A 16,841-nucleotide genomic window follows, 5' to 3' on the forward strand; every position below is an offset into this window, starting at 1 on the left:
CACAAACATCATGATCATTACCTGTGTTGTTTCTACGTCTCTTTTCCCAGTTATCAGACTGTTCAAACCAGCGCCACAAACCTCTTTCTCTCATGGCGTATAAAAGCACATATAGAAGCACAAGCATGTAAATTTTAAATGTATCAGTCATGCTCATGCAGAAGATTTTTGAGTCTCAAATATCCCATTATAAAGAGATTTTTTTTGGTAGGATTTTATGTACTTTTATTTGTCTAGCCTTTCACTGTGACACTTTCAGCATCTAAAATAAAGACTTAACTTTGCCTCTAATTCAAACATTTTTTACATTATACTGGCATTTTCCATTTTAGAAATGTTAAATGTAGGTCTCAGCCATCCTCATGCTCTATTCTTTATCAGCCCCCCAAAAATAAAGTATGTGATTGTTTTTGAAACAAATGAAAATCAAATATATGCTGCAAATGGTTCTTAATTTCTTACATTTTTTTAAAAAAAAGTCTGTGAGTGAAATTGATCACTTTCTTTTAACCATTTTTATTCATTTTGGGTTTGTCAGACACAAAATACAGGTAAAAAAAAAACTTTTTTAAAATCATTTTTTAGTATTTAAAATTTTAATATTTATGATTAGGATTAATGTGAAGCTCAACTGACTTCCTATTCTGCTGCTGGAGTTAATGTTAGCTGCTAAGATCATGATACAAATATGTATATATGTTTAAACTTTTGTCAATATACAATATTCGGTAAGTTTCTCCAGAATTCAATATTTCAGTTTATTTTTCTGAAACCACAAGCACCAAAGAAGACAGAATAATGGCATAGTGCACATGAGAGATGCAAAATGAAGAGATTAGTAAATGTAGAAGACTTTAAAAAAAACGAAGGAAAAATGTCCAATAAACTATAATTATATATTTGAAAATGTTTTACTGAATAATAGGATTTTTTAAGCTTTTTTCAGGTCACTTCTTGCTTTGTATTCTTTTGTTTTACTTTCATGGTTTTTGTTTTCCTTTATTGGCAACATCAGGTGATTTCTTTTTCTTTTCAGATTTCTTGCAAACTTCCCTTCTTCCCATGTTTTTGAAAATTAAAAAAACTCAATCTGCCTAGGTTTCAAAGGGTGTAAAAAATAATATGATTGCAACATTTTTTGTGTGAAAGGGATTAAAAGCCCTTCCCATGTAGAGGCATGTCCCACATTTAATCTTGCTGAGTTAAATGATTTAACCAAATACTATCATGGACAATTAAATGAAATCTGATGGCACCCCCGATATATAAATAAAAATAAGAAAATAAATAAAAATTAAAAAAACTACTAGGCCTACTGAACTATAAAACTGAAATTAAGAGAAGCACTCTGGAAACTAACAAACTAAACTGAATTTTGAATAAAAAATGAAAATTAAATGAAAAATGGGATTTTTTTCTGGGGAAGTTCCTGTGAAACGGAAAGTCTTGCGCTTCCCGTGCGTGATGACGTCGCAACACGTCTGCAGATCCCGCCTCTGCGTGCGTCACTTTCTCTGCTCCGCAGTTGTTCCCTTTTGTCAGCTCACTGTTTGTGCTGAATTTGCACTTGAACTGGAGTCAAAAAACACACACAAAGATGACCGGCCGGGTGAGTTTGTTTCAGCCGAATATTATAATTTAACACACGACACGCAGAAAACTCAAAATACTAAACCTAACGTTTTCTTAACGGACTGGGAGCTTGTTTAACGCGTAAAATGAGCCAACACAGCACGAGCCTGTTTGGCAGATTGATGTGTCATTCAAAACTTCGTCGGCAGCCCGGAAGACGAATAAAGGATCTTATGACTATCGCTAGCATGAAACTACTGCTGCTACTGTTGTGTCTCTATGTGTGAATTATTATACGGTATTTTAGCCGCGGTTACTAAATTGTATAGTGAATATTGTCATTGACTTCGACATAAAAATGCCGCTAAGTGTTGTTAATGTAGCTCCGACTTTGAAATGCTAAATCAATGATGGCTAATTAGTGTAAAAGGAAGTGCAGCTGCAGTGAAAGAGTAAAAAGGAACAAGATGAACTGTCTGATAAACTGAGCTCGTGTTGAAAACACAGTGGGCATTTTTTAATTAGCTTCAGTGTAAAGAGAGTGACTGTCTTATTTACACTTCACAGCTGTGTACAAATACACACAGTTGTCAGTTTATTAGCCCAGACCACCATGAATAAGCACTATTTTGGATGTTTTTTTTGTGCACTCTTGCACCTTATTTAGCCTTAAAAAATCTTTCTATTGTTATTATTCTAATAATCATACATTTTGATGTTGAAAATATCAGCAGTTGGTAGTAATTTATATTTAGGAGAGGCAGAACACTTTACAACTACTATCATAATTTTTGTTTATTAGCTAATTTATTTTTTGTCTAGTCTGGTTGAAAAAACAGTTAAATGTAACAGCTCTATTTGGGTGCTTTTTTATGCACTATAGCACATTTTTTACCATTTCAACCTTTTCTTTCTAGAATAATTATACATTTCGACATTAAAAATATTAATAGTTGTCAGTATTTCATATTTAGGAGAGGCAGAACAGTTTACAAGTACTACCTTTTTTCTTCTTTTGTTGAAAGTTGGAAAAACAGTTAAATGTATATTGGTTTTTCGGGTAGTTGAGACTGATAACAGATATTTGAAACAGATATGCATTTACAATAAAAATGTGAATATTTCTGTCAATATTTATAATGTGTAATATTACAAACTCCAGCACAAAACTTTGTTTAAATGCCTTTAGCAAATGTTTAATCAAAACTGAGACGTTCAACATCATATACAGCAATTTCCCAACAACTTTTTTTTTAATAAAGTCAAGTGAAAATGTAAATATAAAATTAATTTAAAAAATAGCTTTCCTCCCATGCTGACACTTTTCTTGCACGTTTTTATTAATTATTTTTATCAGCAATCTTTAAAATCTAAAGCAATCTTTATCTTCTACACTTGAGCTGATTAAATGGAAACAATGTAAGGAATGGCTTTAACCCAATCTCTGGTGCATTGAAAAGAATGGATTTTCTTTGGTATTAGACTTTGGCTTTAAAGCACAAGTCATGGGTCACATTTTCAGGTGTCATGTTTATGTTATTCTTTTTCAAATAATTAAAGCTGAAATGGAATAAAATTTCTCTGAGGACCAGGGCATGACACCATAAAATATCAGACAAAGCATGAATTAAAAAAAAATGCATTAAAGCATTTTTTACATACGAACTAAGGACAGCACTTACTGCCCTTTAGATTTTTCTGTATTTTGCCCAGGTTTTGTGTCCCCCTTTTTGTCGACTCATATCCTACATTAGGCAATATTATCTGTATCGACAGGACCTAAAAATGATCTCTGGAGCTCTGGTTAGCCTGCATGCTGGAGAGTCTAAATTGGGCTGGGCTTTTCTTATACCTTTAAAAGACTGGGTTGACACTTGCAAATACTCCTATTGTATTACTGTCTCTTGTAATATATTTTTATTGATGGATCTTTAACTTGACTTGTCTTTTTGTGCATTGACCACTGTCATTGCCCATCATGCAAGGCAGGTAAACTACATATAATACATAATAAGGACTCTGGCTCACTCGTGGACTTATATTTAGTACAAATTAATGTTAATTGTAATGAGAAAGCAGGTTGATACTGACAAGTGAAAGATATACGTGTGACTTTATCCTTGTTGATTCAAACTGGTTTAATCCAAATCTAAATACTGTAAAGTTTTCTTTGCGTGGCCATTTTTTCTCTTAGTCACGCATGTGTTATATATCACAAATACTGTATACTGTCTTAAAGTCAGTACTTTTATTTATTCTACATTCTATAACTGTTGAGGACAAATAAAGGCATATTTTTAGTTCAGGAATAATCAACTTGCTTTGCTTCACCGTAGCTGTGAGGATGCTGATTCACTGGCCAGTAGCTGATACTGTAGGTCAGATTGTTATCCATCAGTACTGCAACAGTGCTATGATGTTTTGCTGCTGTCTGTTGAGTAGTTCGGAGTGAGGCAGCAACACTCAAGGAGACGAGCTGCAGCTTTCCTCTGAAGTAGCTCTGAGGTTGTTAAAACGACCTTTTACACACTGCCTAACAGTAGCTTCTATTTTCTGTCTCTAGCTCGTGATGCTAAATTATACATGGTTCACCCTGATATCCCTTTCCTATCAACACAAAACTGGTTGCTTTCTGATTACAGCACCTAATTTTTGAACCGTTCAGAGCATTTTAAACAAAATTAAATTGGTTCAGAACCAGAAGAGTTGGCTCTCAGCTAGAACAAAAAAAAAAAAATTATTTTTTAATGTGATCCGTGAGGAGGTTTCTAATTTGTTTCATCACATTTGAGAGACAAAATAGATTTAAGGAGTAATATTAAACATGGTATAATCAATCAATCATTGCTATTAAGAGCTGTATTACCTATTGTTGTGCTGCATATTAAACAAAAAGTAATTTTACCTGAGACCGGACGCTGGCACCGATGGGATCTCTGAAGTTTTGTCTTTACTGATGTCCTCTTAAACATCCATTTTCGTGGAGTGCGTAGTGCGTACTCTGCGCCATTGTTTACAGAAAGTTATCGTTAATCAGCGTGGATGCTCACATCATTATTGCTAAAGTTACGGCTATAGTGCTTGATGTGGACAGCCCTTAAAGAAAGCATACTTTTTATATTATATGTAATATCTGCCGATATGTTCCCTTAAATCTACATTTACAAAGGTCTCAAAATAGGATGCTAATGAGTCTAAAAACCTGCAAAGTGACTGTCTATAAACATGAAGGAGTCAATAAGAATTCAATAAGTCCACTGTGTGTAGCACATAATGGTGTCTCTGCCCGGGCAGCGCTAAATATCTTGGATTTGATTGTTTCACGGTTTTCACATTGTAAAGGAGAGGAAACAGGAACTTCTGCAGCACTACTCTGTGTGTGTACTTTTTGTATGTTTAACAATACTTCATTCACATTTATTTCACCTTCTGCTGAAGCAAACTCCAATGAACCTTAACCTTTTCAACAGTGCTAATGAAAGCGATTACATCACCAAAGACAGACTATCTTAATGGTTGTTATAGACAAAGGAAACTGAGTTTACACTTGACATTTAAACATCGAATAGAGTCAGAATCTAAGGAGCTTCAGTAGGAAGTTTTCTGTGTGCTGAAGGTCTAGAGAGGTTTTTTTTTTTTTTTATCAGTGTTAAGAGATCACCATAGCGACATGCATGTAATGGGGGTTTTGTAAGAGCGTTCTCATGGTGAAGGGGAGCGGGAGCAAAGCCACACAGTCTTCCTTTCTCTGTAGATAGATAGCTGTAATGAGATCCATGCATGCAGACTGTAAACACTGTGAATTATTATCCATTACTGTCCACAGTACTACCAGCTGTCACAGTATTTCAGCTGTGGTACTCGTAGGTCATGTACTGTATGTGAGCATTTTCTGAATACCTGTTTTGGGGTTTTGTTTTTGTTTTTGCTCATTTTTGCGTTAAACTAGGAATTATTGTCTATAAAGGAAAAAGCTTTTAGAGGACTTTGTATGAAACTTGCGTGCAACCAGCAGCTTTCAAAATCTTGATCATTTAGATCATACTTTGTTAATGGAGTCACCAGTGTTACCATAAATGCATTTTTATGCACATTTTGAAGTGTCACATTAGAAAAACTGTGGGGAAACTGCAAAATTCTGGTAAAACAAAACTCTGCAAAAAAGTTCTTACTGTCGCCTGGCTCTAAGGTGGTCTTTGTCAAAAACAGTTGATGCACTAAAATGGTAAATGGAAACACCTTTGTGAATAAGTGATGAGGTAAGAACATTAACTCATATGACTGATCAGCTGTCTCCGCTATTGACATGGCCTAGGATGTTCCTAAAATGACATAATTTGTCTTTGTGTCTAGACAGCATGAGACCTGACCAGTACTAGCTGACATGAAAGAACCATTAACTTGCCTAGTTAAAAAAAAATCCTAAAGACTTATCTCCATTTCTCTTTTGTAGATGGGTTAGATGGCCTTTTTAAGTTGGGCTGTATGAGAGTCTTATGTGTAGTCAGTGCAGGAGCTGCCAGTCGGGGTGCTCCCGTTTTGCAGAAAGAGACAATGCTTAAAATTTGCTTGATTTTAAATGTTTTTCTTTCTTTTCAGATTATGCAAGCGGCTCGATGCCCAACAGACGAATTGTCGTTGACCAACTGCGCTGTCATCAATGAGAAGGAGCAGCAGTTTGAACAGTGAGTAGGATTTTGTCTGAAACTGTAGCATCTGGTTTGACACTTTTCTTTCTGTACCACACGTAATTCTCTCCTCTGTCTCCTAACTGTTCACCTTCATACAGACACGTGACTGTGCGCAATTTAACCCACAAGTATGTGTTCACCTTGAAGACGCACACCAGTGTTAACTGCGGCACCATTGGCTTCAGCCTGCCACAGGTAGGTTTTGGTGTTTATGGGCAAAGCGTCGCCTGTGTGGTCTGACGGTGGCTGTGCATTGCTGCTAAACCATTTTCTGCAGATTAAATCCAGAGTAATTGCTGTGTTGAGACGAAGTAAATACAAATGTTTCTTTTGGTGTATGTAGCTAACCAGTATTTTTTTCAATGCTTGATTTTCCTTATGACGTGAAATTCTCCTATATTAGAGATGTAACGGTATGGGATTTTCATATTACAATTATTGTGACCAAAAGTATCACGGTTATTGATATTCGCCAAGTTTTGTATTAAACACAAGCATAATAGGCAGCAGCACCATGCACTTTGTGCACAAACATTAAAAGAACTTTAAATAAAAACAACATGAAAACCATATTAACCAACATACACACGCTTGTAATGCAATGCACACAAAATGTGCTTTTCAAAATCCAGTTTTAATAAATATTCTACATTAATAATATTTTCTACTGTTTTTACTATTGAGTAATTTTTTCAACCAGCATTAGTCCAAATCCTAAATATTAAATATTCATTAATTTTCTGAATTTGGAACTTTAAATGCCAGGTTTTTGTCATAATGACATTATGATTTTTTTAAAAAGCAAAAATAAACTAAGAAAAAAAAATATTTTCAATATACCTCATGCAAAGTAGATGTTTTTGTGATTGGTGTCAATGATTAGCAGCAACATAGAGTGCACCTATTGGAAATAGCATGTATTTTATTTAAATGTCAAATATAGTGGAAAAAGACATCATCAGGTAGAAAACAGTAAAAGTTACAAAATCCAAGGGAAAAGCCCAGAATGACACCCAGTAGTAATACAATGCGTGTTTTTATGCTTTGATGGCTGTGGGATCAAAAATTACCATTTGAATGAGTTTCAGTGGCACAGTTTTCGCATTTAACAGTAGGAATGTAACAGTTATTTTACACAGTGCATTTTAGACTTATTGTAGGAGCTGAGCTGGAAATTGTAAGTAAAAAAAACAACAACACAATCTTGCCAAAATGTATGCCATATGTATGAACACAGCCAAAATTATCTAAGTTTCCTCAGTGCAGGTCGAAATCAACACAACGTCAACTAAGCAAATGTGCATATAAAATCAACCCTTGTAAACAAGCAATGTGCATGTAAGAACATTATCTCACTAGTACTGCCTTCAGCTATGTTTTCCGCTTCATGTTAGGATGTTTTCAGAAGGGGGAGGGACGGGCCGCACGTTCAGTGTCGCTCCATCTGTAAAAGTTTGTTGCTGCTAACTTTGGTTACAGTCTGACAGTATTTACCGCGATTTCAGAGCACGGTTATCAGGAAATTAAAATTTGAATGGTATCACTTACCATCTGGGGATTTTGCTGTGATTATCAGGATAACTGTTACAGCCCTTTTCTATACATATATTTTCTGCTTCATACATGTTTTTCTTTATAAAGCACTAGCGAACACTTGCACAGTGTTAAAGGCAGCAAACTGGATACAGTCATACAACATTATATATATATATATTTTTAAACCTTGATAGCTGTATACGACCAGGTATTTACTCAGTCAAGACCTTCTCTAAGAAAAGTCTAAAGAAAAGTTTTGCTCTTGTGTGTCAGTGGGCTCTTTGCATGGACCTCTTTGTTTGTCTCAATCTGTCTGTTACTGCTTTTTCCTTTTTTTGCTTGCCTGTCTCTGCCTGCTCTTCCTCCGTCTTTATGGCAGCCACAACGGCACTCAGGTACTACTGTAACCTCCTCAAGACGGTCTTATTTTACCACGAATCAATAAGTATGATCCATTGATTGACTGACTCATATTTGACTTGGCAGCCGTCGTTGGAAGCCATCTCAAAAACACAACACAGCTTGTGTAAAAAAAACAAACGTGACCATTAAAGATGTTTTAGATCTGATTTCTGCATGTTAGTGTTAAGAAATGTGTGTTGTGAAATAAGACCATGTTGCAGAGGAACGTTGCACAGACGTCTCCGAAATGTTGTAATTTTGATGTGTCTGTCTTGGTTCTCCTGGAAAATGTAAATGTCTTATTGACAGCTCAATGGTGATCTATTTTCCTTTGTCCATTGCAATAATGTGTCCTTACACAAAATAAAACTATAAGACATGGAACTAAATCAATCATTTGCTTTTTTTTTCTTTACAGAGAAAATGGGCCGGCCTATCGATTAACCAAGAGGTTGAAGGTAAACTTTAATTTTATAACATGACATTGCTAATTTTCTATATTTTTTCTAGCAAATCTCACAAAATGATCAAAGCTAACAGTGATTTGATCCTTCTAACAAGCACTGTGTGTGTCTCAGAAGTCTGTCATATCTTCTTACTCTGTGCCATAGAGCACCATTTTTTCCCAAAACTTTTAAAAACACATGATTTAGCCACACTGTTACTGTCGCACTGGCAACAGACGTGTTCCTTCATTACCATGCACACACACACACACTGCTGTTTATTTTGACTCACTAGAGCCCTAAATGTGGATTAATCCGCTTCTGAAAATAGTCCCCCAACAAAATGCCTCCTGTTTGAGTAGCATCCACAGCTTGTGAAAATAGAAATGCATAAATAAATGTTCTGGTAAGGGCTGCAAATTGTAAGTACTTTCCTTAATCAATTAATTGGTAAACTTAACAAATGATTCATCGTTATTTGAAAAAAACATAAAAACTTTGCTTCTTTCAAACAGTACCAAATGTATTTTTTCCTCTATCAAAGCTCACAGCAGCACATTGCATATATTTCGACAGCATTTAATAGCCTATTCATTAATCAGTTAAATTTCGCATGTTTGATTAAATTCTTAATGACCAATTAATCAATCATCAATCAGTCGTTATCATCCCTAGATATAATGTTTAATGAACTGATCTCAACCGGACTGGTTGGTGGAAACAAGATTCAACTAAATTCTGCAGACTGCTCCTTTAAAGAGATAAAAGCAAATGTATGTGTAATGTAAAATGTAAAAATATTCCCGTCAACAATAACAGTAGTAATTTTGACTAATCTAGCTGCAGGTAAAATAAAGTTTATTTACGTAAGTGGTTGCTATTAGTAACAGGTAATCCGAGTCTCACATGCATTTTACAGCTGCTTCTTATTGTCCTACAGCGTCCTTTCAGCCTTTTGTGATAACTGCCATTAAATTGTCATCTATTGATTATCAGTTCTTGACAGCCTTTCTCTCTTATCACTTAGCGCCTTTTGAGTCACAGACACCTCGGGGACATCAAACCCGCTGCTCAGATTTTGAAGGAATAATGCAACTTACATGTGACTGACTTTAAAGGCTGCGGCCTCGCTCTCTTTCTGCCAGAGAAACATTTCCGTGCGCTGACTTCTGATGGTCGTGTCCTTCAGATTAATAATTATACGTGGGGTTAGGGGGTTTAGCTATTATTTAGGTGTCATGAGGGGTGAAGGGAACATGACTTTGCCAGCGCAGGGAGAGACAGTAGAACAATATGAGTGGGTGGTGTCACTGCACATCTGTCTCAGAGGCTGGCCAGCATCCAAACCTGTTCTTTGATAATTTTTTTTTTTTTGCTCAGCTCCCTTAGGCAAAGGGATGCCCAAAATGATGGGCCCTATTATGATACTGTCTACATATCAGGAGTAAAAAGGAGGAATGAAAATATAATCCACTGAGTAAAAAAGCCTTGTGATACCTTAATCTTTCCTGACATAGTCTTAGAAATAATAATTAAAAAAACAGCAAGCCATGGCTTTGGGGGAATAAAAACTGGTATAAAACCAAGGTAGAAGTTAGAATTAACCCTTTAAACCTGCACAAAGTAGCATGATTTCATTGAACTACAAGGAAAGAGGGTGAATGGTAACTAAACAAGAAATGACCCCAAAAAGTGCAAGTAAAGTTACAAGAAAATTACATAAAAGTAGCCACAAACAAACAAACAAAAAGAAAACAGGTAATTGAACAAAAACATTAAAAGACCTGAAAAAAGTGCTAAAAGAAATAAAAATAATACAAATAAATGATAATGGTTTATTTTTTCTTTAACCTAATTATAAATATTTTATTAGAATAATTATGAACAAAGATTTCTGTATTTTTTCGTAGTTCATTGATCATTTTCTGATGATCTTTTTTTTCTGCACTGTTTTTGAAAGAAATCAAACTACTTAGCTCAAGTTTCAAAGCTTCAAATACGTTTGAAAGGCGTCTGAACACAGCATCAGAAAACTAATGTGGATCCAGGTTTCAAAGGGTAAAAGGGCATAAAACCAAGATTAAGAAGAATAAAACGAGTGTTAATTCAGATTCAGATGTTTGCATTTTTATGTCCTCTGGGCTATAATAACAAAAATCTGTGGGTTGTTTTTGTGTTTTTTTAACATAGTGTTTCAAATATAGGTCTCTACCAAACGGTTGAGATAGCCATTCATGGTTATGGTAAAACAGATAGAATAAAGTTACAAATAATTTACTGTTATAATTAATTTAATATGTAGTATACCAACAATGTATCAATTTGACTGATAGTTTTACTAGTACTAATGTTATTTTCATGCATATTCACCATTATCATACTTTAAAACATCTCAGAAATGTGGTAAAGAAATAATCTCTCTTTCTATTCAAAGCAACCACATTACAAAATCACAACATTAACTTCTATAATGGAGCGAATGTCTAAGCATTGTCTCCTGTGGTCTGAATAATGTTGCAGTATTGTTGGTGTAATTTTCCTAATTACCTGGCAGCGGTGGAAATATCAGCCTAATCGAGAGGAGAGCCATTTACAGTATATCTCATTTCCATAATGAGGCATTAGCGGCAGTTTGGGGACATTCAGACAATTTAAAAAGGGCAACACAAATCATGTCAAAATCAGGAAATGGCCTGTTGTGTTGCTGATTTTGTTTCTCACATTAAAGGATGAAAAAAAATCGATGTTTGATTACAACAGGCTGCTAACATGACATCCATTGATTTGGGAACAACTCCAAATCTGCTAATGAGCTTAGACCCTGCTGTTCAGTTAGCGTCTAATTGAACATGATTAGACCATAAATGTCAGCGATAGTGTGGATAATAGAGCTATGTGTAATATTTAATAGTGACTGGGAATGAAAATTGTTCATTGATTTGAAGCACACGAGAGATTCAAAAATGGCGACATCTGCTGGTTAAACATTGGCATTGCATGTGTTTTGACGTTAAATGTTGGTGGTGTTGCTGCTTTCTTTGTTGTTTTGTTCAGTAAAGCTTGTAGATTAAAATCAGATAAGTTTTAATCAGAGTCTACTTTAAGTACTGACACAGATCGGCAGGAACATGTATTTTAAACCAGCTCAACACCTCGTTTGGGACGGGCGTGATTTTTGTCGTGGTGAAGCGAGGATGTGCAACATCTTTGTTTTTTTTTTTTATTTTCTCTTTATTGGTTTTTTAATGACAACATGAACATACACAAGTTAAATTCAGAACCACATGAACATGAAGACCTATTTAGTGTAACAAAATAAATAAATTAAATAAAAAATAAAAAATAGAATAAGACATTTTAAAAAATAATTAACAATAAAAAATGAAATAAGGACAATAGGTAGAAAAATAGGTAGATAATTAAATAAATAGATCCGTTCTTTAACCAAAGATATTTAATCAAAACATACACACAGAGACAATGGGTGGCTAATGATTATACTCCAATGTGTTTCTAATATTCATACAAACTTAGGTCTAACATTTGAGACATACAGGCCTTATATAGTCCTTGTAGCGGCACAGGTTCGATTCCAAACTGTCGCCCTTTGCTGCATGTCATCCCCCATCTCTCTGTAACTTTCCTGTTATTCTCAAAGTGTATTATAATAAAGGCAAAATAGGCCAAAAAATAATCTTCAAAAAGAAAAAAAATGTCTGGTTTGTGCAGGACGACCGCAATCAGTGGTCTGCAGTGTTTTAATTCATCTTCTAATATCAGATTGGTACAGAGCTAACTGCAGCTGAAGCCTGATTTTGCTCTGCTGCTTGTGTAAAAAGGGCAACTCTTTGCTGTAACAACTTAAAAAGCTGATAATGTGTAAGATGTTGTGCTTCCGGCTTGTTTCTCTTCCCCCAAGTGGCCACAAAAATCAGTTAAGGCTGCTTTCATGCTGATAAGTAATCAGCACAAAGGTAGAAAGAAGACGTATTCTCATCAGCGTCTGCAGGAAAAACCGTGTAATTCGGCTGACTTTTGGGCTGCTGAACTCCGATATGGACTAACTATCCTAACGGAAATAATCCAGATGTTGTCTTTTGTTTTTTTTTTGTTTTTATCCCCTTATAGTAACAAACTACAAGTTTGACAGTTCCAAACAGTTAATAAGCACCATGATAGTGGAAATTGACTTTCTGCAAAAGAAGACTGCGGACAGCAACCCCTACGACTCAGGACACATGGCCAATGAGTTCCTCCAGCACTTCAACAACCAGGCCTTCAGCGTCGGCCAGCAGGTAATTTAACGGGTCAATAATGTGCCTGTCTAAATGTATTTTATTTCATTTTATTTCATTTTATTTTGTCATTTTTTAAATTTTATTTTTAATTAATTAATTAATTAATTTAAAAGGGACCGTTTACAGCTTAAAACGTAAATGTTACCGTCTGATGTACCATACCACATTTAAGCTTACAGCTAATTAGCATTGTAGTCCCAGACACAAGCCAGACAATACAACATAAATCTACACAAAAAGCCCATCACATTATAAAACACAAAATGAAAAGCCACAAACAATAACACATCACAAGGGAATGCTTATCAAATAAAAAAATAAGATATGAAGTCCAGAGTTCAAGGTCAGTCAGTACAGAGCTGAGCAGCTTTTAACCGTCTTTTCAAGGTGGTTTTGAAAGTACTGATATACTATTTATATTATACTATTGATATACTGTTGCATATTAACTAGCATAGTGGAATTACCGACGCTCCTATTTAAAATAGGTTTTGTTAAATTTGTTGAGTGTATTTTATTTATTTGCTATTTATCTAAATAACAAAAAAATGATGTCAGTAAATTTCTCCTTTCTCCCCGTGTGTGTTTTGTTTTTTAGCTGGTGTTTAGTTTCTGTGATAAGCTGTTTGGCTTGCTGATAAAGGATATTGAGGCCATGGACCCCAGCGTCCTGAAGGGAGAGCGAGGCTCTGGCAAGAAACCGAAGGTATCTGGAGAATGATCTGTCGCCGTTTTGCGATGTTCATGATGTTCGAGCCTTTTCAACATTGCATGGAAATCAGTGATGTTATTAAACACAGTGTTACAGTTAGATGTCATGTGGTTCAGAGTAAATGTAGCTGCTGGTTTTATCTGTGAATGATTAATTATTATTTCTTTCCACAGATTGAAATCGGTTTGTTGCTGCCAAACAGTCAGGTGATCTTCGAGAAGTCGGAGACCTCATCCATGACCCTGGTCGGTGAGTGTCAACAATACACAAGAGCGCTTCATCTCAATAAACAACAGTCTGGAGAATTATAGATAAGACTCTTTTGTGGACAGCTTTCCATGTTTGTTAAATACAGCCACTAAACTGACATGAAGATGACAGAATGAGCTCCTAAAACTTCTGCAAACTTCACACATTACAATTCTCCTTAAAACCACAAGGGGGCACACTTTACACACTTTGCTCAGCTTGCTCTCTTTCCCATTCACAAGTCCAACTGTGCCCATTACCACCACATGTTCATTTTACCTCCATAGCAGGTTTCAGTGTAAAATATGATATGTATAATGCAAAAATATTTTTAATATTTTTAATCAGTCAGAAACAAAGCCATGACATGTCCATTCCTGTGTGTTACATAAACACTAATCTTTTTGAATATTATCTCTGTATACTGTATTGCATATGAGCTTTTTTTACTTCATACTGTAAAGTTTTGCACATTTCCTCTTTAATATTTTGCAAATTCCTGCACAAACTACCACTTCTATAAACTGCACAGGTCTTTAATCTCAAAACAGCAATATATTCCATATTTCTGATGGATGAACTGATAACAGTAATTACAAATTCATTACAGGTATTGAATGGTAGCTTTTTCAGTTAATTAAAAACCCTCTGTCATAAAAGCTAATTTTAATTGTGAAATATCAGGCCAAACATGAAGGGAGAGTGTGAAAGATTTCAAACCAAACTTAATCTTAGTTTCAAATATCCGGATGTTATAGAACTCTGTTAGTATATTCTCCTGGGTTTGTGTAATGAATAATTGTTATTGCTTTTTTTTGTCTTTACATGTGCTACATGATATTTCCATGACAGTTTAGCATCCATTATCACACCCAAAAATCTAAAATATTAAACTCACCTCATATAAGAAACAAAGTAATTGTTCAGAAAGAACATGTTCATTGCATCATATATTCAGTTCACTCCAAACAATCATTTTGTTCAAATAATTTCTGCAACAGTCTCCTAAAACTATTGTACGTCATCAGTAAATAATTATTTGACCCTTTTGAGCAAAGCCTTTATTGTTTATTTTTGTGTCACTCCTACAGGGAAAGCCAAGACCCGAGAGTCTCGTCAGTCCATCATCAGCCCAGACTGGAACTTCGAGAGGATGGGGATTGGCGGCCTCGACAAGGAGTTTTCTGACATCTTCCGTCGAGCCTTCGCTTCCCGAGTCTTCCCTCCAGACATAGTAGAACAGATGGGTGAGTTTTCCTCTTTTCTCTTTACTCGCCATCACTTATTTATCTGTTGTTGCGTCCTTGAGTGTAATGAGTTTAGCCCGCGAAAATCCCTTTTTTTTTTTTTTTTTTAAATGAAAGTTTATTTATTGATTTATTTAATTATTCATTTGTTTATTCATTTATTTATTTATTATTTTTGTCACCAGAAGCAAGCGTACAAACTGTAACATTGCATAACATTAACTGACTGGTCCATTAATGCTTATCTCTCTAAGTTTAAATTATATTGAAGTCCCAGAGATTCCAACGGTTTCATCCATTTCTGCAAAAACATATGAGTCCTTCCATCCTTTTCTTTCCAGAATCACAACCTCAGAGATTTTCACATGGAAATAGAAAGAGGGTTGTCCTGGAAAATCCTTTTAAAGTCCTCAAATTTGATGTTTAAGGTGTGGGAACCCTGATTCGTAATACTTGTCAAAAATAATTGCTGTTTTCAGTTATTATATACTACTTTTGTTTGATCCTCACATCAACAATGCAGCAAACAACCCTTTGAATATTTCCTCTGAAGAATGCGTCATCGCATGATTCAATAAAACCCAACAACCAGCATTCAGCACACAACAATTAGCTCCTTCTGCTGTGCGTCGACCGTGACTAAAGACCCTGGCATCCCCTCACAGTGATCCCTGCACACACTCATTAATAGATCTTTGACAGCTGTCAGATTACTCCGATGATTCACTTTGCAAAGGCCATCAGGTAGTCTTCTTTGTGACTCATACAGAAACCCTCTCACAGACACACTCATATTAGTCCTAATCCTCGCTCCCAGACCTCGAGGCCTTGTGAAAACCTGTTTAAAAGACCTCTAAGCTCGGCAAACACACACATTACTTAAATCCCGTACACAGACCCGCAGCGCTCAGGGCCTGTTGCAGCGTCCAGCCGTGTGAGCTGACCTTTAGCCGGCTGTTTGTGTGCAGGAGTCGGCCTTTGGCTGCGGCCAGCTGGCTGCTGTAATGAGATGGCATGCCCTGATAGAGCATCCAGCTAAAGGTAAAGGTGTAATTGGCAGGCGCAGGGGTGGGGGGGCGCAGGTGCTGATAGATAGGTGGTGTGTGCATCATGTGTGCGTTGCACATTTTGTGTGTGCGCTGGAGCAAAAGTTTGAAAGTTTCACCTTGTCTCCCCTTTGCTCCCAGAGAGGTGAAGCAGACAGACAGAAGCTTCAGCGCTTTCTCCCCCTCAAATACAACACGACCACATAACTTTTCCCCCGCCGTCCCCTCTTCCCTCCGCCCCCACCTGTCATCCTGGCTGCTTTTCCTTCAGCAGGCCCAAATGGCAGCTCAGATGGTTATCTGGGGCCTCTCAATTAGTCTGGACTAAATGTCATTAAGCAGGTGCAAAAGGCCATTAAAAGACCCACACTGTAAACTTGGCTGAGTGGAGAGCTCGCATATTCACTTGATGGTTTTGGAGGAATTAAATATAGGAAATCAGTGGAGCTGTGATGACAACAGCTGGAATAAATGTCCAAATTATGCAGATGTCATCCTCTGTTGCCACATTTATAATACATTTAGTTTGGCAGTGGTGGAATGTAACTAAGTACTTTTACTTGAGTACTATATTTCAGTAGAAATGAGTGAGTTGTTAAGTGCATTTTGCTCATAACACTTACATACTTTAACCTAAAGGAA

General features: G+C 36.0%; 1 protein-coding gene across 1 annotated transcript in view; it reads left to right on the forward strand.

Moving 5' to 3' along the window:
• Positions 1 to 1,516: 1,516 nt before the first annotated feature.
• LOC121958906 (vesicle-fusing ATPase-like) overlaps positions 1,517 to 16,841 on the forward strand; it is a 30,663-nt gene continuing 15,338 nt past the window's right edge. The window contains exons 1-8 of the mRNA XM_042508083.1: positions 1,517 to 1,609; positions 6,172 to 6,257; positions 6,362 to 6,458; positions 8,620 to 8,659; positions 12,776 to 12,942; positions 13,544 to 13,651; positions 13,831 to 13,906; positions 14,998 to 15,153. Of these exons, the coding sequence (XP_042364017.1) occupies positions 1,598 to 1,609; positions 6,172 to 6,257; positions 6,362 to 6,458; positions 8,620 to 8,659; positions 12,776 to 12,942; positions 13,544 to 13,651; positions 13,831 to 13,906; positions 14,998 to 15,153 (742 nt within the window). The 5' untranslated portion in view covers positions 1,517 to 1,597. The remainder of the gene's footprint in view (positions 1,610 to 6,171; positions 6,258 to 6,361; positions 6,459 to 8,619; positions 8,660 to 12,775; positions 12,943 to 13,543; positions 13,652 to 13,830; positions 13,907 to 14,997; positions 15,154 to 16,841) is intronic.

Source organism: Plectropomus leopardus, chromosome 19 (genome assembly GCF_008729295.1).
Source record: "Plectropomus leopardus isolate mb chromosome 19, YSFRI_Pleo_2.0, whole genome shotgun sequence".
In the NCBI taxonomy this organism is placed as follows: Eukaryota; Metazoa; Chordata; class Actinopteri; order Perciformes; family Serranidae; genus Plectropomus; species Plectropomus leopardus.